At 45.5% G+C, this 22,593-nt stretch overlaps 1 protein-coding gene across 4 annotated transcripts in view; it reads right to left on the bottom strand.

Moving 5' to 3' along the window:
• Positions 1–22,593, bottom strand: part of LOC106743084 (beta-amyloid-like protein) — a 45,696-nt gene that overhangs the window by 20,929 nt on the left and 2,174 nt on the right. For all 4 annotated transcript variants that reach the window (XM_014616610.1, XM_014616613.1, XM_014616611.1 and 1 more), the window contains 2 exons: positions 922–975; positions 375–506 (listed from right to left, as the gene is read on the bottom strand). In XM_014616610.1, coding sequence (XP_014472096.1) covers positions 375–506; positions 922–975 — 186 coding nt within the window. The remainder of the gene's footprint in view (positions 1–374; positions 507–921; positions 976–22,593) is intronic.

Here is a 22,593-nt window from a genome sequence, read left to right as displayed (position 1 = left end):
TTTTTTTATAATAAACCACGAGACTTCGCGAGAAACGTCCTCGAAATCAGTTTTCCCTCTTTCCTTCTCGAAAATTCTTTCAAGTGTGACGAGATTAAAATTTTATGTTTACGCATGTAATCCCGACAAGCAAAATATTGACACGTATTCGTGCATATGCACAATGCTCCTTCCTACGAGTCTCGGGAAACAAAGTAGAGCAAATCGGAGAAGTTAACACGGCGATGGAAAACGCATTTATTTTTAACGTGTACATATAAAGGACTTGAAGTCGGTTACGTGTGCCGACCGGCGGTGTAACGCGCGCCGTGTGTACCGAGGAATTTAATGGATGCGTGATGCTTAAACATTCTTTTTCTCCTCTCTCTTCTTACCTTCTTGCAATACTCCAGAATCTCGAGCTTGTCCGTCATGCAGCTCTTCTTATCGGTCGAGGAGACCCATCGACCTTGCTCTCCCATGTGCTGCGCAAGATACACTTCGCCAGCTTCGCACAAGGTGGCGACCTTCGTTGAGGAGGAAATACGACGGTCATTAAAGGTACACACAGTGGCAGTCGACGGCAAACACATTTGGCTCAGCACAACTTCATCAAAAGTGTTTCGCTCCTCCGCGGGGAAAGCCAGTCGTCGTCGTTTTCGAGGAAGGAGGAGAGGAGCCTCTGCGAGCCTGGCTTTCCTCGCGTACAAGTGTCGCGGGGACACCGGTAATTTTTCCTTTCCTCATTCTTACGACACCGTTGCGAATTGTCTCTTGAAAGACGACGACGACACGCATGCATGCACGTCGCGAAAAAGCGACCGGGATAACGAGGTCGAGAACGACGAATTTTCCCCGCGAGAGAGATATATAATTCACCGTGCGGTGTTTCCCTTTGAAGCGGGCACAAGGTTAGACCCGGAGTCTCACCACGGTACTCACCTGCGGCTCTGATCTTCCGCCAGCTGGTGCCAACTCCAGCCTCTCCGACACCGCCTGCAACACAAAGTGAGAGAAAAACATTTGAGAGCGAGTGGGTAACGCGACGACGCAGACGACGCGGCGACGGGGGCAAAAACGAGTACTTAGAACGCTTTCCGTCCCAATAAACGTGTATTTGCCCTCGCGTGAATTCGAATTTTTCCCGCTGGGGCGTGCGACGTGCTGTTTTATTCGCTTTATGGAGCGAACGACGACGACGACGACGACTCGATAAAACGCTCTCGGCGCGTTTGCGAAAAAAGAGATGAATTTAACGACTGAAAGGGGTCAAACGGATGTGAAGATCGACGATTAAGCGCGCATTATTCTTGTGACGTGGCTCGAAGGCGACGTACATGGCGGGCGGGAGAGAGAGAGAGAGAGAGAGAGAAATAGTACACATCCTCCACGTGTGCATGTTTTTCACGAGCCGCTCGCGGACCACTTCGTTATTTCGAGGACGGAAACGTAACGTAACGTAACGGGAACTCGCTGACTCGGTGGGTACGCGTTAACGACATAAACCAACTCGTTTAGCGACTCGATAACAACGGACCGATCCTGTCCCTCCGATCGTTCTCGAGCGCGTCAACGTTTTCGCAGAGCGAAATCCTCGTAATGAGGACGTTTCGCTCCGGCCGGTGTCAAGTAAATAGAGAACACTTTTATTAACACGTCGACTGTCGCGCTAAAATTGGATGTGAGTCCCGCGGGGCCAAAATTTATATTCACGTGATCCTTTGCGCGACGCTTCGTACTATCAAGGATGTATTGCCATAACTCAAAAAATAATTATAATTATATAAGATATCTGTGAGATTAGCATTTTTAATTCCTATTTTTAGTATCTTCTAAACTAAAAGTAAGATTTTGATGAAAAACTAGTATAATATTGAAGACCGGTGTGCAGACTAAGAACAGAAACGTAATTTTGATAAATACTAAATTTATGAGTGGTTCCCTCGATGCACCACTGATACATCCCTCAAGCATCTTTTTAAAAACTTGATGAAATCCTTCTTCATCAAGTAAAACCGTCACACGCATATCCGGGTGACGTGGTAATCGACATGTTACACGGGGCCTGCGCCTGTGGATAAAAACGTGCCCTTTGCACATTTCAGGTTCATCTCCGCTGTTATTACGCGTCCTGCGACGCGCGAGAATCCACGGTGCTTCTGCCTCCTCCCTTTCTCATTCTCTCTAACAACACTTTAGCGACTTCAGTCCTCATCACGGCTCCTCGCTATGCGCTCGTTCCCAGTTAAACGGGGTGTGTTTGGAAAGCCACCTGGACATTTCGCTCTCTCTCTCTCTCTCTCACAAGAGAGGAAAAAATAGACCGCCTCGCGTCGGCAAACAAATCGATCGGCTTTCGTGATCGGGAGAGAACCAAGATTTCCGGAGGGCGCGCGTTTACGAGAGTTCCAACGGAGCAACTATCTGGCGCGGGCAGGAAGTCCGCGCGGCGAAGAGGGTGGAGCGGCGTAATTACGTCGCTCCATAATACCCGACTGACTAATTATATCACTCGATAATGTCCGATAATTGCGGGCGATCCTCGGTACGTTAACGCGTCGTAGGTTGATATAGGATGTGTGTGTGAAGAGGAGGGGGGTAACAGTTATCCGCCATGCGCGAGTATCGGCTGAGTATATTAATTTCGTTAATACCGTCTGTCCTTTTGCTGAGGGAGACGCCCTCCAGGGGTCTATCCGGACGCGTAGACCGCGTATGTGACGGCTTTGGATTATGACGCGACTCCGAAAACACGCGATTAAAACGGAAACCGATTGCACACACACACACACACATTCGAGCGGCGACAATCGCGCTGCGCGACTCGTCGTCGCGCATTATCGACTACGGAGGGAGGAGGAGGATAGGGGGGGGGGGAGTATTACCTATGCGCGAGTGGCGCTGACTGTTACTGTCATTACTATCATTATCGCGGAGCGATACGTCCCGAAAATGCGAGCTAACGCAATTATCCGTCCACGGCGAGTCGGCGGGAAAGGGCGGGCGAACGAGCGCGCTCGCCATTCGGCCGATAATTTCGTTTACGTTCGCAAATTGCGACTCGCGACGCCGGTCATCCGGAAGAGAGGGACGGGAACAGAGAGAGAGGGGGGGGGGGCGTCGCGACGCCGGTGCTTTGCATTTCATTGATCCACGTCGCTGTATCAGGGACAGATCACGGCGCTCCGTGTTATGCACGGAAGCGATTTGGAAACCCTGCCGTGGGGCTCAACCCCCGCGGCGGGGATGGCGGCAGCTCTGTGAAACGTCAAGCCCGATGTGCGTATGCACGATGAAAATTTCGAATCACGTTAATCTAGCCCCCGGACTCTCGGTGTTTCTCCGTCGAGCTTTCGGCCTCGTATAATACTCGAAATTAGTCGAGAACAGTTCGCCGTGTACTCGAGGTCAGCTCAACGCGACCCCAAGCCCGTGGCCGGCTTTTAGCGATGCTTTTTCTCTCTCTCTCTCTCTCTCTCTCTGTGTATCGACACGGCACTTTTGGAGTTTGGTACGATCACCCACGCAGATTGCAGTGGCCGGCCGGCTTATCGACTAGCCGACCAGCGCAGCGTGTGTACCTGATGTGCCCGACCGGTTGTTGGTCAGCGCGCGCGGCCTGCGGTTTGCAATTTCGCTTTTACGGGCTGAGATAGGTCGTCCAAAAAGCTCGTAACCTTGAACACGCCCGCAGTTTCGCCCGATGACGTAACCTTCGTTATTTTGCGTAAATAAACGCGCGACCCATTTCGGGTCGATCGACGATCCCGGATCCTGAAATTGTGATCTCGCTCGGACAGGGAGAGGAGACGCTTATCTGTGCGCGAATTCGCGCGGGGGCTCGCTATCAGTCAATCACCCACTTCTCGTCTCCTAGGCGACAGGAATTCCGGAATTTCCAGAACCCCGGCTGGAGTAATGCGAGAGACGCGAGAGCGCGCGCGGATTTAAAGATTTTAAGACTTAAAGTTGGAAAAGGACACTGCAGCAAGGAGAGAGGAAGGGAGAAAGAGAGAGAGAGAGAGAGAATGATAGAGGGAGAGAAATCATAGTTGTAAAAAGGGAATCCATCAGTGTGCTCATTAAATATCTGTCCGCGCGGCGCACGACGATGAAAGATTCAATTAAAATAACATCCCGCCGGCCGGAATATCAATGTCCGTCGCGAACGCGTCCCCCCGCGAAAACTCGACTTTCCGTTCGGAATGGTTTCCTCGTTAGCGGAAATTACTTGGAGACATCAACGACGGGATCCCCCGGGACATGTGCGGTTGGCGTTGGCGGCGTGCTCAACACCACTCCGGAGCCGCACATTTAGCGGACTGGTCGTTGCACCGCACGCTAACTGTAATATAGGCTAACTATTCCCGCGAGCCCGGAGTCCGTGTCCATGAGCGAGCGCAAGTTGAGCCGCGTGTGTACCAGCGGAATACTTCCGCGTAGCTTACACCGGAGACACAGTGACACAATAAGAGGCGGAGAAAGGCGCGGGACGGCAGGGCGGTATGTGCGGAATGACGCTCGTTTAACCCCTGCCGCGCTTAATGGATCGCCGCGATGCGAGAGAGAACTCGGAGAAAAAATTTTTAATTTAAGACACACCATCCTCACGATATGAGAAAGCGCCCGATATACATATAGTCTATTCATTTCGTTCGCAGATGGGAGAAATGAAGGCACGAGGTCAACAGAGGCGCCTTTGTAACCGCCACGGGATGGGATCATAGTTTTAAAGCTTCGGAAAAAAAAAAAACAGTTTTTCCAATTTTTCCGTGGATCTCTTCTTCGGACTCTGTCCCGAGGGTACGGAAACTCGTTTAGAAAAATTCACACGTGTTCAATTAAAATCTGCCGCATCTAGTTTCTTCCGCACACAGAAAGACGAATTTTGCGTCAGAAATGTTCCATATTGAAATTTTGTATTACTTTAACATGAATGTATTAATTTCACATTACATCTGTGTCTCTTTTAGCACATTCCCCATTTTAAAGTAACACAAAATTTCAGTGGACCGTTTTTGACGCAAAATTCTCGCTGCGTGAAGAAGGAACTAAAAAAGAATTCGCGGATAAATTGGGAAAAAACGGATTTCTTCGGAAATGTTAAAACTGTAGGAAAAACGCGGCAAACGATGTCGAACGGCCGACTTGTACGGCTGCCGACTTGCGTAAAGCCTTGCATCTTTAAATATTTATATATCGGAGACGGGGGTGGAAAGTCAGGCGTGATTCCCGCGCAAGAGAGAAACGATGACCCGGGCGTTTTCAGAGATCTCTAGAGATCGCTAGCGATTTTCAAAGGGAAGCCCGATGCGCGCATAAACGACGTTGTTTGACTTCATCGTTCCGCGCGCTGACACGCACCTCGCAGAAGAGCGCACACATACACGCATACACATTGCCACGCGTCAGAGGGGGGGGGGGAAGTTCGCTGAATAAACAGAATCTCCTTGTTATCTCCCGGTTATTAGCGAGATGCGGCGTTAGTTACGGCGGTGTCGCTTCACAGAGCTCCTTCAATCTCCGGTGTCGAAGTTTTTCACGGTGCAAAAAGTCGAAAAGCCACTCCCATGAGAGTGGGAGAGTAGAAACCTCGTGTGTGTGTGTGTGTGCACCAAAGGCACGAGGAAAATATACCATGACATGCACACATGTTCACGCACACGGTGCGTCGTTGCGTGATTACCGACGTGAGAAGAAGACCGACGAGAGATGGGAACGTGTTTTCTCGCGCGAGTGTTCTTCATGCGTCTCCGGGAAGTGGGGGAGGGGGGGGGCGATGATGACTCTTTGCATTTTTCAAAAGTCGAGAGTTTCTCAAGACAACATCTCGGCGAGAAGTACATTGACGTAATTATAATGCCCGGCGAAAATTACATGTTGAAATCCTTCGCGATATTAACGATCGGCGTTAAACGCGACTTACATCATTAAGTATTTATTTTTACGGCTGAGAGGTCCTCGACGCACCTGTCAAAGCTCGTCGACAACGATATCCAGCCGCATTAGCCGGTTTGTTTCCCCCTAGTACCACGTAAACGAGCGCTAAAAGGCCAATAAACGGCCGACTTTACTAACGCCGTTGCTCTAAAATTTCCGGGCACGCGCGAGCATTTGACATTCAACATTCACGGCAAGCGCGCGCGCGAACACCTAATTAGCCGGCTGCACTATTCAGCGGCTTATTATTTTATTAAACGCCACCGACGAGCGGTTTAATCACCGGCCATGAGTACGCGCTTCGCTTTTAATCGCCCTCCGCCTTTCGCCTGCTTCACTAACGTCCGATCGTGCGCTCTTGTTGCAACGTTCGTGTCCTCTAAAGTGCAATCGATATGTTGTCATTGAGAAGTAATCAATAGTCACTGGGAGTCATAGTTATAAGTATAAAACTGTAAGTCGATAAAATCTCACGGAAAAAGTCCGTCTCAATTGTAGCGATTTTCCATCCAGGGAAAGCCAGCAGAAACGGCGAAAAAAGTATTATTTATTACTTTTTTTTTTATTATCTTAATCATTATAAAGATGTTGTCGATGATTTTAACTAAAAGATTCCTAATTACATGCTAGTTTACGTCGATCGTTTGATACGCATACTAACTAGTAACTTTCTATATTAGATTATCTTGATATCGACGATGCATGTAAACGATGGCGCACTGAGTTGGTACAATACACTTCAAGAAGATGTATCGTATTATCTTGATACGATATTAAATCGATATCAAAATAATCTAATAAAAAGTTATTAGTTAGTACGCGTATTAAATGGCCGGTGTAAATTAGAACCATGTTTAATTTACATATGTATTTGAAAAACATACTCATCCCGATGGGACTCGAACCCGATACCTCTCTAGCTCTTGAATTTACTACCATACAAACTATGCCAAATACGACATATGATTGAATGTATACACGTGTACGTGTATTGTAACAGCGATTTGCAGTGAATCTTTCACTAGCCAAAATTAGTGAAAATATAAAGGTAAAAATAATAATAAGTGGCGCATTAAAGAGGAGAGAAAGGCGCACTCAGAAGTTTAGTATTTATCAAGCAAAATTATGTTCCCCGTACATTTATTTTACTATCTAAATAATAAACGTTAACTTGAAATTGAGGTAAATATATATACATAATATTACAAGTACGAAAATATTTTGTTTTTCATATTTTATATTTATTTCGTATATTAATGCCATATTTATGCATCAGATCTAACAGAAATGCACAGATAATAGGAAGAGATATACGAATGTTTAAATATGTATATGTATTTCGAGTATTACTGTAAACTATGACCTTTACGTGTAGCTGTATTTTCAAAACGAAATGGACAATAATTCCGAAATTTATGCATAATGTCTGCATATTAGTCTTTAATGTCACAATAGATTGTTATCTTCAAAATTTTATGTTTATATATAATTTAGAAGATATTAAAAATAGAAATTAAAAATAGCACGGTAATCTTAACGGACACATATAAAAAGTGTCAACTTTAGTTGCAAATATCTCAGCTGTCAATCTTTTTCTAACTGCGCGAACAATTAGCTGATATTTCAGTGCAGACGTAGTACGAGTTTCATCGAATTCTTATCGATTTCTTATCTCATTTCGCCTTACAACCTCCTTGAGAGAGCGTGTACCCTTCGACAGCGCCGATCGAAAACAACCCCTCGTGCGGCCGCGCGAAGGAATAACATCTCTCACGGTGGAAAGCGCACAGCTTCCCCGGAACGGCCTAACGATTCATTCATTCAATTCCCGGGTGTGCGGCGCCGGGTCGAAATTAATTTTCTAGAATTTTAAAAGCTCGGTGTGCGCACGCGCGCGCGCGCTTTACGAAGCACCGGCGATTTAACATTTCATTTTCTCAGCCGTTCTCGGATGCGACATGAGGGAGCAGAGGGTCCGACCGACCGCCGTATCCGCGTGGACGGGTGCACGAATATCGTGTACGTGCGTGGTTCGCGATCGTTTCACGCTCCCCGATCATTCACGATCAACGTGTCCGTCATGGTGCCCAAACTTCGCCGGAAAAACACTTCCCCCCTTCGGCGACATGGCAAAATCGTCGTCGTCGTCGTGGTGAAGCGAAGAAGAGCTCATAATCGAGCGAAAACACTCGAAACTTCGGTATGACTTGAACTTCTCGAGAAGAAGCCGGAGTCCACCACCTTGGCGCAATTTTCGGCGCAAATTTGCATTCGAGCCACGGCTCCGGAATAATTTCTGAATTAAGGACCGCCTCTCTCGCCAAGGGCTCATCGTCGAGAGAGAGAGGGAGGGAGAGGAAGAGAGAAAGAGAGCGGGTCTGCGCGATACACACGCACTCCGGGCGGTTTGGCAACCGCTGATCCGTCTATACGGTATCCTGGCCGAGGCACACCCTCGCACACAGGCGGGCGTACGCGTGTCGGTCAGTAGCGTCCGCTGGTAGTGGTTATCGGGCACACTCGCCGCGCGGACGGGTGTTTCGCCCGAGCGGATCGCGTTATTAAATCAGCCGACCCTCTCGTCGCGCAACCCTCGGGCGCGAGGAGCGTCGGGCTGCGACGAGAACGAGTCATTCGCTCGGGACGGGAACCTCGACGGAACCTCAACGCGTACAACGCCCTATTTTTAATACTTCGACAACAGCGGCCTTGATTCCGCGTGCCGCCCTCGGCGATATACGCAACCGGAAAATAACGCGCGATCGATCGATCTTTCATTTCAGGGAGCTTTTTTCCCGATGAGCTTCGCGACGGGCGAGCTCTCCGTTTCTTCGGCTTTCAATCCGCGAGAGAGAGTCGAACGAAAGTGGTGCACGTGGCCGATGGAAAATTGAAAGATTCTCCACGCTCGATCTTGAATTTCGTTCGTTCATCATCGAGGTATTAGTTAACGAGGAACATCCGTCGCTGTCGATATCGGAGGAGGTTTCTCTCTCTCTCTCTCTCTCCATCTCTCTCTAATGCCGCAACGTGCGACCACTTCATCGACTAGTTCTCGGCGCAGGACAGCGCCGGTCGATAACGCCTTATTTTTAGTCCCGGCGCGTCGCGACGGAACCGTTTCGTGCTTCCTCCGCGGCTGACGACGTTCCCCGATCCTGCGCGTCGTTCGCGAGAGGAACGACGCCGGCAGGACCGAGAGACGAGACACGTTGCTAGCGGGGGGTTATTAAAAAACGTGTGCAGAATGCGACGGGGAGGAGCCGAGCGAGAGAAGAGAGCTTCCGACGAATTAATACAGCACGGAATCTCTTACTCTCCTCTCGTGCCATGTCCCGCGAGCTGCTGCTCGTGACTGGTCACCGCCCGCCGTAAAATCGATAACCCTCGTGGAAAGCTACGGGGGGAGACTAATAAATCCTCGAGCGGGAACGGTGCCGACGACTCGTCTCGACTCCGTCTGAAATACTCCGCCGACACAGTATATGTAGATAACTGATTCACCAATAAATTCGTAATACCGTTCACTAGCTCGCGTCATTGCTTGACGCAAGAAAAAGCACCGGACGAATATATATATATATATATATATATATGTATATCTGTGCGAAGAGTTATTGCACGATTTATTGCGCGGTCAAATTATTTCTCGCGGCTGCCACGCGGTATCTGAAAACGGATTAGTGGACGTAGAAATTCGTCCTCTTCCGAGTTCGCAGAAACTGCAAAGTGTAATGTGTAAAAAATGTTATATGTTCATTTCTTACAAACAGATTTGTTTTATCGTGTATCATTGTTATATTATTTATATTATAGTTTGGAAAAATCGCTCTTTTTCGCTTTTCTGCGGAAGAAATTTCTGCGTGGAGAATGAAAAAAAAATCTTCTCCACGTTTTTCGCAGAAGAAAATCGAAAAGGATTGCGGAAAATTGAAAACCTCGCGTTTTTTCCCGAGCCTTCAAAACTATAATTCACATATTACTTTTTCAGCAGTTCCTGCTGTTAACTTGGGGAAAGGATGGAAAAAGAATTCGTCGAGCGACGTCACGAATTCTCCGTCGACGTCGTTTCTGCGAAATTTCGTTTCGGGCGGAAAGAGACGCTCAAGTGTGCGCGCCACTTATTATCGAGGCTGTCTCGCGCACCGCGAAGATTCGGATTGCAGATTTCAGCCCGCTTTGAAGCTTCGAGACGCACATGCATTTTTGAAGAGCCACTGATACCGGTTACCAACGCGACTCAAGGATCCGCCGGGCGTGCACCAGTCCCGTGAATAATGCAGACGAGCGGCACTAATCTAATAGCGATATATATCGTGTCACAGACGCCGAATCACGTACGGACGAAATCCCCGCTCAGACGTAAGCTGACGTCAAAGGGCGACCATCTATTTTTTAACTTTAAGAGAGAGAGAGAGAGAGGAGACCTTTAGCGCGGCTTTTTTCCGGCCGCTCGGCAAGGGTTTTTCTTTTCAGAGAGCCGTTACTTTCCTCGCAGCTCGCAACGACAGAATTTTCAACTGGCTCGAACACACACACACATACACATACGGTTTTTGCGACGCAACTCCGTCCGTGCGGAATTAGCGGTTCGCGCGTCGATCCGTTCGAATCTTCCGCACGCGATCTCTCGCGTATCTCCCTTTTATCATGACGTATATCTCACTCTACAACCTCTTTGGCTTTGATTTTTCACGCTGGCCGAAGAAAAACAAGGAAAGGAGAACGACCCACTTGCCGAAGAATACGAGACGGCGGGGTCAAACACCTCTTGCCGCTGCACTGTGTGCACTTCGTGATTTCCGCGACTGGTAATCACACACAACGGTTATTAACCCCACGAGTCAGCAGTCGGTCACGTAGATGAATATCGATCCTTCCTTCCCCCCTCCCCCTTGTTCCTCCCCTTCTTCAAATCCGAGTGGAGTTCTTGGATACTTGAAAAAAAAAAATGGTAAAAATTGTCGTTGCATAATAAATCACACGCTGCGGAGCTAAGAGCCGAGGAGGCGCTTTTCCTCGTCAAGCCGCGAGCGTCTCTCGCGAGGGGATGACAGTGATGAGCTAACGGTGTATTTTCAGTCGCGAAAATAGAGCCTGTAATTCGATTTTCCACTGATACAAACTCATACTCGCTCATTTATTCTACAAGACAGTACTGCCGGCGACGTGGAAATTTCGGTAATATGAAGCTCGTTAACCGAGTTTGTTACAAGGTGACGGTAAAAGAGCGGGCACGTATCATGGTCGAATCAACTCCTCGATCCGCCGCCTCTCCGAGAAATTTTCCGCGCCCGTCCTCCGCTGTCATCCTACGCTCAAAGGAAGAATTAGCCATGGCTAAAATCTAACAGTGGCAGCTAAAAAAGGGACAGTTGGTGTCGTTGTTAATGCAGCTAAATTTATTGGCCGCGGTAGCAACGACTTTAGCTGTTAAAGGTAAAAGGTGTTCGCTGTGGTACCTTCATTTGGATAAATAATAAAGGACGATGTATAAAATGGGTTGATCCCATTTCGGCCTCCGGGGTGACAAGTAAAAACGGTATGTTTTTTGCAATTTTTGAATAATTGCTAATTCTGGCTTTTAACAAATTTTAATTTGTCAGGGAAGTATTAAAATCAATATATAAAGCTATTAAATATGTAAGAAGCTATTACGAGACGAACGGTATGTTAATGGAAATTTAAAATTATAATAAAATAAACAATGTTAGGAAAAACATTAACTGAAAATCGGCCGATACGCAAACAACACAAATTAATAAATGAAAAAGGCCTTTGATGAAAGCGAATCTTGGTACTTAAGAATATTTTTTAAGTAAATCTTACAATTTTCAGTAGCATTTTTAATGAACAGATATCTATATATTTTACATAGAAGAATATATATATAAGAAAGAAGAAAACGAAACATTGAGAAAATATAAATGGAACATAGTCACATTTCGGTCCCGAGAGTATGACTATAAAAAAGTTCCACAGTATAGAGTGCACGGACGTGATCAGAACATGAACTACTAGAAATGAAAATATTATCACATTTTACTAGCAAGAAAACAGGAATGGATACGTCCATAAAGTACAACATTAATAATTTACGATACCAGATGTTTAATAGCTTCATACGCTGATTCTATTACTTTCCCAACAAAGAAATTTTTTCAAATCAGAGTCAGATTCAGTAGTTCAGAAATACAAAAAAACTACAAAAAACGTTTTTGCCATTCCGAGGGCACTAAAATTGGCTCGTTTTACCCATCGTCCTTTAACTGTGTTAGAAACGATATCAGTTGTTCCTAATTTAGACTCTTAGGCGATAATTCTCTCTCTAAGTGTAAAACCCGAAAAAAGTACGCGCACCACGGTAATCTGAGCGCGTAACTGACTGAACGACATCAATGATACTATTATTACACCAGGTTCACGCAGAGCCACTGACGACGGGGTTACGGGCGTAGGTGCGCGCGCCGGTCACCGATAACTCTCGTGACGCGTTAACACATACAACAGGCGTTGCCGTGCGCGTGTTTTCCCCATGACGTAACGGCCACTTTATAAGTGTCGGAGCGCGCGCCGCGATTTTACTCGCCGGAGAATACGTCATTGTGCCGAGAAGGATGCGGGAGGAACTGGATGAGGATCGTGGCTTGAAAGGCAAGACGCAGATCTCTACGACGCCGGTGATGACGATGATGATGCAACCGCGCGGCCCCGTGCATGCCGACCACACCTTGCAATTCGCGGCGTACGAACGCGCTTATTATGTGCGTCACGGCGATATTTCGCGAGCAAGTCATTTAATTGTAGCGTATCGAGATGAAGACGGAGACGAGGACGTGTTGTCTCTCTCTCTCTCTCTCTTCCTCTTGCACTCAGTCGTACTATCATAGCATTATTATATCTGTTATTTATATTCATTTTCATCCATTATTTATTCATTCTCATAGCTTATTCATTTTCTGCTGTCCAGTAATCACATAGATTATTCATTTGTAATTATTATTTCTTACTTTTCTTTCCTTATTTTCGATATTCCTCTTTCTATTTTCTATTACTATCCATACCCGTTTATACGGAAAAAAATATTTTGTACTTGTGTTAAAATCGATCCTTGTTAAAATTTTCGTGTTAATTTTTAACATGTCCATGTGTTAACATGTTATATTTAACATTGTAAGTGTTAAAATAACACATTGTACACTTCAATGTCGATTAATATTATGAATATTAATTTATTTTGTGTTGGTTTTTGAAACAATATTTGTGCTACTTTTCAACATATTCACCTAGTGCTAAATTAACACAAATATTTGTGTAGACCGTTTGAGACGCGTGAAATAAGTTACATTTAACACAGTATTTTTTACCGTGTAGCTTCGTAAATATATATTGTTTCATTTTAATATCATTCGATATAATCACTCATTATACATCATTCCTCATTGCGTATTTAGTTCAAAGTTGTCGCTCACACACTCATCGATATTTCTAGTTACTTATTCTCGAATGTCTCCTTTTGTATTTGATTATAATATTATAATAGCCATTTTTTAATATTTTTTTGTTAACTCATTATATTATATTTTAAGCAGCCTCGTCCCAAGGTTATGAATAAATCCATCTATCTATCTTACTCTAGATAATCGTCGGGACTCCATTCTCGGAAACGCGAGAAGCGCAGCGGCATCTTGCTGCGAGTTACAATGGTGTAATTGCAGCGACATTGTCTTCGAGGTGAAACAATGTGACGTAAAGGGAACAGAAGGGGAGAGGAAGGGAGAAAGGAGAACAGAGAGGGAGAGAGACAATCGCGTCACTTTACTCAGCACCTTAGTCTTTCTTCGCGAGCACGCCGGCTGCACGCCGGAAGGAAGCTCACGATTTTCTTTCTGGCCCGACCTTCAGCGAGTTGAAATGCTCTGAAGCTTCACGTAAAGACGAGGAAGGAAAAATACCGAGTATTTCGGGGAGAAGAAGCTTTCTAGGCCACGAATAATAGCGGCCTAGAAGCGATTACGCGAAACGAATCGAGGCTTTCTGTCTCTGCCGTCGAGCACTCAGAGGAAGATTCGATGTGTCTCGAAATGATTCCTCGAATAGGTTTCGCGGTTTGTATGCATTTGCTTCGCGTATGAATCCTATGATTTTAGTCAAAATTTTGGCCCCATGTTAAAACTTTAATTCTATAACATATCAGGAGCTAAGATAGTGAAATAGATTCAATTTCAATTATTTATAGATTTAATTTCAATTCTAATGTAATATAACCCCTACTTTAACCCTAATCTTAAATTCCCGTTTTCAATGTTTTAACGTCAAAACAGGCCGTTGAACAGCATTAAAATTCAATCTGTACACGGAGAAAATATTGTAATAAAAATTACCACAAAATTTGTCAAGTTGGACCATAACGGAAATATGACCGAAATTATTATATGCGTTGTAATCTTTAGTGACGCATACAATGAAGTACATCATTAAAAATTACGACATAATTTCGGTTATAATTTCAGTACAGTCCAACATTACAAAATATTGTGATAATTTTTACTATAATATTCTCTCCATGTGGAATTAAAGGTTCAAGAGAGAAGTTAAAAAATGTCAGTATAGTCAAAACAGGTTTCTATCAATCTATAGTCTAAGTAAATGCAAACTATCCTTAAGAACGTCAGAGTAGCGTCCAAATTTCGACTCGGGGTGCCGCTTGCTGTTGCACCGCGATTGCTGAGGCACCGTGGCGGAACGCAGGAACAACGATGCTATTTTTCACGAAAGCGCCGGCGTCCAAGACTCTCGACACGCACGATTTCCGCTGAAGCGAGCTCGACGCGGATGGGCTCATTAAGATGTTCCTCCGGCGAACAATGGACGCGACGGCCCGTACAACCGATTACGCGTCATTTTATATAAGATTGTATCTAAGTGGATTTGCTTAATGTATTTACAGCGAATCTGGCCGCAGCCTTAAGGAGCTTCCAGTGCGCACGCGATATCACATGTAACGGGCATGTAACGGACCCAATAGTGGAGAATTCGACGAAAAAAAAAAAAAAAGAGAGAGAGGAAACGGAAAAAAAGGATGAAATAACACAGGGAACGCGGGAAACGGGAGAGGGTAGTTCGAGCTGAAATCGTTTAAGTGCTATCACATGTTCCACCTTTGCGCGAGTTTTAATTACATCCTGCAATTTCGGGACGAACCTTTGATATCGCCGCTAATTGATCGACGTCCGTCGCGAAATCGATCGTCTGGGGGGACGAGGAGGAAGGGGCTGATTTAACGCACAATTGGCGAGCGAAAAAAGGTATCGGCGAAATAATTCAAGCGCATTGTTAATTCCGAAAGACTCGTGTCAGGAAATTAAATCCAGCAGCCGGATAATAATTGAGTCAATAAGAGACATTCGGTAAAAACCAATGGTTAACGGTTCGGCTCGAAAGAAATGTGATTTTATATGGTCTAACGAACCACAGTTCATATGTGTGTTGTGTGTGTGTGTGTGTGTGTGTGTACATATATGTATATATATATCGTTGAGATTTAACGAAATGATTCTAAAAAATAAATTAAAAAATATAGAGAGAAAAATAATAAAATAATACTAAGTTTGCGCTATCTCTCTTTTTTTTATCTCTCGCTCTCTCTCTCTCTTCCTCCCCTCGAGCGGAAACGTATTCCGCCTCGTTCGTTCCTCGATAGATCCGTTCTCGGAACTATCCGCGGTTCCTCGCTTCGCGAGCAATGAAGGACCAAATTGGCTTTCTACGTTGGCCACGTTCTGATCAATCCGAAGCTGCCTCGCGAGAGAGTATTGATTCTTCGCTCTTTTAAATAAATGATACGGCATTGTTTTTCATCTACAGAACGCGCGCGCGGACGCGTTCCGGTCGAGGGATCCGGCCCCATTGTTCGAATAAATTTTGAATTTCGAGAATTTTTAATCGAAAACCGTGATTCGGGTTACATTTGCAAAGTAAATCCTGCAACTTTACCCGGGTTATTTTCAAATCGTTGCCCTCGCGAGAAATCGGAGAACCCGGTTCCTGGGTTAGCCGGAGCGACCGCTTCGCCGATTTATTAGCGTTGCTTCGTTAATGGCCTTAAAGAATTAGCCGGCGACAGCTAACTCGGTTGCAGCGACTCGCCTGTGCAGCAAATGGTGCTTAAGCCGACAGGGCGACGGTCCCTCCATCTTTCTCTCTCTCCCTCTCTCTCTGTCTCGTCTGATCCAGGCAGGAGACGTTAAGGGGGTTAAGCAAACTTGGTCGAGACTCCGCTTTGCAGATAACGTTGCACGCTCGTCGGCGCATTACGACGCGCGAATGCACTTTGAAATCCACTTAAATGCACGCGCCGAAATCAGGCACCGGCATCTACGGACGGTTTTAGAAAAAGGAAGGTAGGTTAGGTAGATAGGTAGAACGAAAGTAGGTAAGAAGTTACGAAGCGACGAAGATGAGCGAATCGGCCGCGATCCAATCATGTTATCGCCGAACGAAATTCCGTCTCGATACATCGTCGGTCCTTCGGCCGCGCGCGTCTTCTGTGTATCACGTTCGGTACTTTCCAAAGTGCAATCGGTGTATTATCACTGAGAAGTAGCCAATAGTCACTAGTGATAAAGTTATAAATATAGCACTACAAATTGGTAGAATTCCGTTGCAAAGATCTGTTAATAGCAGCAAGCGTTTTTTTTTCTTTTCATCGGAGAAATCTAACCGCAAAGACAGTGAGAAAATATATTATCTATTGCTTTTTTTTTATTATTTTAATCGTGCTCTTTAAATATTGTCAATGATTTTGCCTGAAATATTCTTAATTATGTTTAATCGATTTAATTTATATCATATTTGAAAGACTCGCTTATACTACTGATGGAACCCGAAACTTCTGGCTTTTGAATGTATTACTACACGATTTACATCAAATACAACATATGGTTGAACGCATATACGATATGTACATATATTTCTGCTACGGGACGCGTAACAGCGATTTGCGGTGAATCTTTCATTCTGGCCAAAATCAATGAAGTATTAGCAGCGCTGCCATCCAGTCGCGAACGGAACAAAAATGTGAAATAGTGACTGCTTTTTGACAAAAAAAAATAGTGACTGCTTTTTGACAAAAAAAAAGTGACCTTTCAGGTATCAAAGTAGTGATCAAAAATGATATTTTTCGTCAAATTCTGAAAGTAATTAAGGCCATTTGAGTAAAAAAATAACACTTACTAGGTTTACTTTTAAATAACTTAACATGTAATAGATAACTATATAGACAACATGTAGCGAGTTTTTTTTCATAGAACGTCCATCCAATTTCACGAAAGTCCATAACAAGGAAAAACCAAGAGCATAAATAATACAAATACGCTTTCGGATTAGTTTCAGAGAGAGAGAGAGAGAGAGAGAGAGCGATAAAAATACGTATAGAACGTCTATATTTTATAAATCTAACGAAAGCTCGGGAAAAAAAGCGATTACAGTGACCCATTTTGGAGGATAGTGAATTTTTTAGTGACATATAAAAAAAAGTAGCTTAAGTGGCCTAAATGGCAACGCTGAGCACGAGATAAAAAAGCTAAACGGAAGTGTTTGCATTCAAACTTAGTGAATATCCCGTGATTATCGGTAGAATATTGTTTCTCTGATTCAATCAGCAACATTTTCACTGATTCAACTCAAGAGAGGCAAGGCCGAAGAATTCATTAGTGTTTTTAACAAGGCTTTTCGCGGGGCGTTGCAAGACACAGAGACAGAAGGCGTTGGGGGGAGGGGGAGTCGTTCGCAACGCGAGCGCGATTCCCTCTGACCGCGAAATATGTTTTCCCGTAATCTCGCCTGATTACTCACGGTTGCACGCGCGCGCCGCGCGGAGTTTCGATCAAAGTAAGCGGCGAATTAAAAGCTGCGAGGGGAACGATTTAAAGAGCGGATTAATGCGGATTTGCCGTCTGTGTGTCCGTACGCGCACCTTTGCGTTTTTACAGCAGCCGAGAATTAAGCCGTGCGCGACGAGGGCGGACGCGTTTGTGTGTCACGGATTATGATCCGCGATCGCGGTGGTTTCGCGCTTTCTACGCGAATAACAGCGGCGACGAGGCCGCGGACTCGCTTTGAAATTTAAATCGCCGGCGGCGCGGAGACGGCGAAACTGTGTATTCCCTGTGCCCTGCGGCGTGTACACTGCAAAAACGCGTTGGAAAGATCAACCGTGCGACAAACACGCATTTATTGGTCGCATTCAGCGCGCAGAGCAGCCGCTTCGCGAACGTTTTTCCGCGGTACGTCAGCGCGGAAAGTACGCTCCGGCGACAGTGCAGTAACGCGTTCTTCGCCTCTCTCGCCTTTTTTCTCTCCTCTTGTCGCGATCGATAGCTACTTCTTTTTCCAGCAGAATTGAAAACGCGTCGCATATTAAGTGCAACGTCGTCCGAACGTGCCCAAGTGCCGCGAGAGGAGCCGGCAGCCGTGACTCGAGAGAGCATTCGACTCGCGGAATACATCCGGCCGCGTTCCGAACGGGCGTCGCTAATCGCTGCTCGCGAGGCGCTGCTTCGTTCCGCAGTCGTTAATCGAACCACGTCGCCCGTACGTACCCAGGTGCGCCAGGTGGCGTAATTCTTCGAGATTTTAACGAGACATTGTTCGCCCAGTGCACTCGTCCAGCGGGGATTCGAAGATTTTCAAGTCTTTGAGATCAACAAGCGACCGTCGCTCGCGATTACAGAGCGTACCCAAAACTTGCCCGTAAATTTATAGGACAGATTCTACGTTGAAAAATAAATTTTTAAAAAGTCTTAGTAAACATATGTTCGCAAAAGTTTGGGTACTGAAATGCAGCTTTCAGAAGATGACGATGAAAGAAAATGTATCGCAATAAGCAGGTCAAGAATGCTAATACAACACTTTTTTACTTATTTTTGAAGGTAACACCTATCAATTGTGATATTTCTGTAAATAAGCTAGAAGACTGTTTCCGGGAATCTAACAGGCATGCGATAGCATTGGTAATAATGAAACAATATTCGAACGAGTAGGCGCATCTTTATCCCGCAGATGTCAATTGTGCATTGATAAGGAAGACAGACATTTTGAACACTTTTTATAACAATACACGTCTGGTTATTTATTTGTAAAACATGATTTAATGAATAAAATATCTATTTTTTAATTGAGATTGTGCGGCAGCTATATAGCTTTTCATGGTACGGTTTCGAACGTTCATGACAAGATATTTCACCGTTAGCGTGAATAATACAAGTACGTTTTCACAACAATTTCATTAAGAGACACGGCAAATATATATATAGAACGTCCACACATTTTACAAATTTAATGGCGGCTCAGGAAAAAAAGTGTCTATAGTGACCCACTTTGGAATTCAACACGGAGTGAATATTTTAATGACTTATCAAGTGATAAAAAGTGGCTTAAGTGATTGGCGCAACAGCGCTGAAATTTGACTCTCACAACCAGAAATTCCGTTCCCTCCCAACCAAAATGCGTTTGCCTCCATTGTCGGGTAGATCTAATCAAACTCATTGTTCAGCATAGTTTGACTTTGATCATGATGGCGGAAAAAGCGGCTTAAGGGCGTAATTATGATTTTCACTCCGCTTTCACCCGGCCGATCGCGCGGATTTCTCCGTTTATTTTTCCGCCGTGTTCCGACGATCTCGCTCCGTTCGTCCGTCCGCGAGACCGGCCTCGCGATTAGTTTCGCGCACAATTAGCGAGAGGATCTGCCGCGGTGCAAATCGTGCGTGGAGCGGTTTGTTGCGCAACGCCGCGCGGCATCGCGAGCGATGCATCGCGAATAATTAACAGATCGAGGGCGCAATCACCGAGCCGATGAATAAATTACGGCGCAATCAGCGCCGATTCGCCTCGACCACTACCACGGTGTGTATCGGTTCCTCGACCAATTTCCACGAGCGGATCGCCGGCCGACAGGTGCTCGTGTTTGCGAGTTTCGCCCGCGGCGGGCAAAAGACCGTCTCGCGAAAAGCGGAAATCGCTCGAAACGACGAATACTTAATCCGCGTGTTTCAACGCGTCAGGAATTTATATTCGATATAATATTCAGGCGCGCATTTTATCCGACGTGAACGCGCGCGCGCACGCACACTCGCGACGTATCACAACGCTGCAGGGAGATCAAACGACGTATTTCGCGTATTCGGATTTCATCGTCCGTGCGTTTACATCTTGCATTCCGCCGTTGTCGATAGAGGGAGAGAGAGAGAGAGAGAAAAAAAAAAGCGCGCGTTTAGTCGCATTTACAAGCGCGTGCACGCGGATTTTTTCCGCCGTCAGTTTGTATTGTTTTATACCATTTTTTTTTTGTTGTAGTTTTGCGCGCGCTTTCCACCTCCCCCCCTCCTTCCCTCGCCTACGTTCGCTCCTCATACGGAGTGCATGCGAAAAGCTGTCAAAAGCGGTCGGTCGCTTTTGGAGAGCGCACGATTCGCGAATATTTTTCGGACGAAATTTCATTCTTTGAGGTTTCCCCGTTAATTCCGCGGGCTATTAATCACTTCCGCGGAGTGGAGTCTTCAAAACATTCGCATTAATATTTTATCATCTGCGATAAAGTCTGGGTGTACGCGGTCCGTCAAAGTGCAGCGTTCGAGTCAAAGAAGCGCCGCTCCACCCGCTTCTGCTTCTGACATTTCTCTTTCGGCAACGCGCGGCTTTCGAGAGCTCTGTGCCGGTGGCACGCGCAATTAGACGATAAACATTACGAGGGGAGGCTAGTTCTGGGAGTGAATTAATTTAGGTGTAATATTAAACCGAATTCCTACGAAATTATACAAATTAATTCCTGCGACGACGCTTTTCCGTGCGCCGTAATTTTATGCCATTAACGAGAAAGTAAATTGGATATCGCGTTAATTTGCGCCCGGTGGACACCGGAAGAATTCGATTAATTTGTGGGAAAAAAGGGGAGGGGCGAAAGTAGGTTATGTCATGCGAGACAACAAAATAAATGCGAACGGGTGTATATTATGCGACAATAAATCCGGCGAAAGGGAAAATTTGTGGCGTCGTAACGCTGCCGTTACCGGTATGGCCGGTTTAATAATTTATAAATAATCGTTTCGCATGTTAATGCGTGTATGCGTGCGTATACGTGTGTGTGCGTGCGTGTGTATATGCGCGCGCATGTATGCACACGTACACAAGGAAACATGGCAAAATTGAAATATTGAACGTGAGAATTAAAATCGAGTTTAACGTTGATGTAAAATTACAGGCAATTACATGGAACGATTATCTTACAGGATGCGCACCGTTCCAGTTAAACGCAGACTCGGATTTGCGTTTAGAGAACTACAGTCGCGCGTTAGTCACTAATAAGATTACAATCGCAAGATTACAATCGTTTCGTCTATTAAGTAAATTCAAATTAGCGTACGTGCTGTTGCATCTCAAGACGGGATCAGCAGAATCAGAATGTAGATTCGATGCTTCTTTTACGTCACGGTCAGATGGACCGGCTGAAAAGCGCGATAATGGAAGAGCCGTAATGCCGACTTGTTCATAAAACGTTTTAATCGAGAGAAAAATTTAAAAAAATATTTTTTTTTTACATATATTATACATGTTATTATATAACATATGTTTTTTTATTTAATATATTAAACACACAAAGTAAAAACTGCCGTCTATTAACATTTTTCCCATGGCGCGGAAAAAAGTTGATATCACTTTTCGCAGCGTCCATTTGGTAAACACGCTCCCATAACTAAAATTGAATCTCCCTTCTCTCTCTCTCTCTCTCTCTCTCTCTCCTGGTTGCCGCGTTGCTTGCGAAATTACTGGAAGACGACGCTAAAATGCTAATTACACGCGACACGAGTGGGGTTCCGTCGCCCCGGGTATGCGCGCCTCCTTGGAAAATCCCTTCTGCGCGGCGCGAGATAAGTCATTCGGCGCACTCATGGGAAGAGCGCGCTGCATAATTCCCATAAAATCTACCCGCACCTGCGCGCTCTCGACTCGAATATCCCCGTAATTAGATCCGCCCGCGAGAGTTTTCATACACACGCCGAATCGCCCTTCCCGCCCCCGCCCTCCAATGCAGCGCGCACACGCCCTCCCTCCCTCTTTCTCTCTCTCTCTCTCTGGGTTCTCGATTGTTTTTAAACGCGTTCTTTTTCAACGAAAAGCCTGTTTACGCGATGCGGCATGTAACATCAATAAAAGCGAGTTGCATGCACGCATGGCCGCGTGCGTGAAACGGGCGTGACACAAACGAGCTATTAATGACGGCCGCTCGTCGTCGCTCGTGTATGATTTAAATGCCGCTTTTAAATGGCCGTAACGCGAGGTATTTAAACGACAACAGCGCGACCGGTTGGTCGGCTGGTCGGAAATGTCGACCATTCTCAAGGCGTAACCCGAAACGACGAGGTGCTCACTCTCTCTCTCTCTCTTTCCCTCTCTCTCTCTTTCTCAATCCTCATTTTTTAAAGGATATTTTTTTAGCTCCGTACATCATGCTTTACTGATTGTTATTTTCTATATCTTGCCATCACTATGAATTTTCTTGTCTCTTGCGCTTTAGAGGATTTACCTCGAGACGCTGAATATATAATGTTCTCTCTCTCTCTCTCTCTCTTTCTCCCTCTCCCTTTTTCGCCTGAAATTACGCAATCGAAATGC

The sequence above is a fragment of the Dinoponera quadriceps genome, unplaced genomic scaffold (assembly GCF_001313825.1).
Source record: "Dinoponera quadriceps isolate SergipeBrazil2010 unplaced genomic scaffold, ASM131382v1 scaffold823, whole genome shotgun sequence".
Taxonomy (NCBI): domain Eukaryota; kingdom Metazoa; phylum Arthropoda; class Insecta; order Hymenoptera; family Formicidae; genus Dinoponera; species Dinoponera quadriceps.
This window is presented reverse-complemented; position numbering and strand designations above follow the sequence as displayed.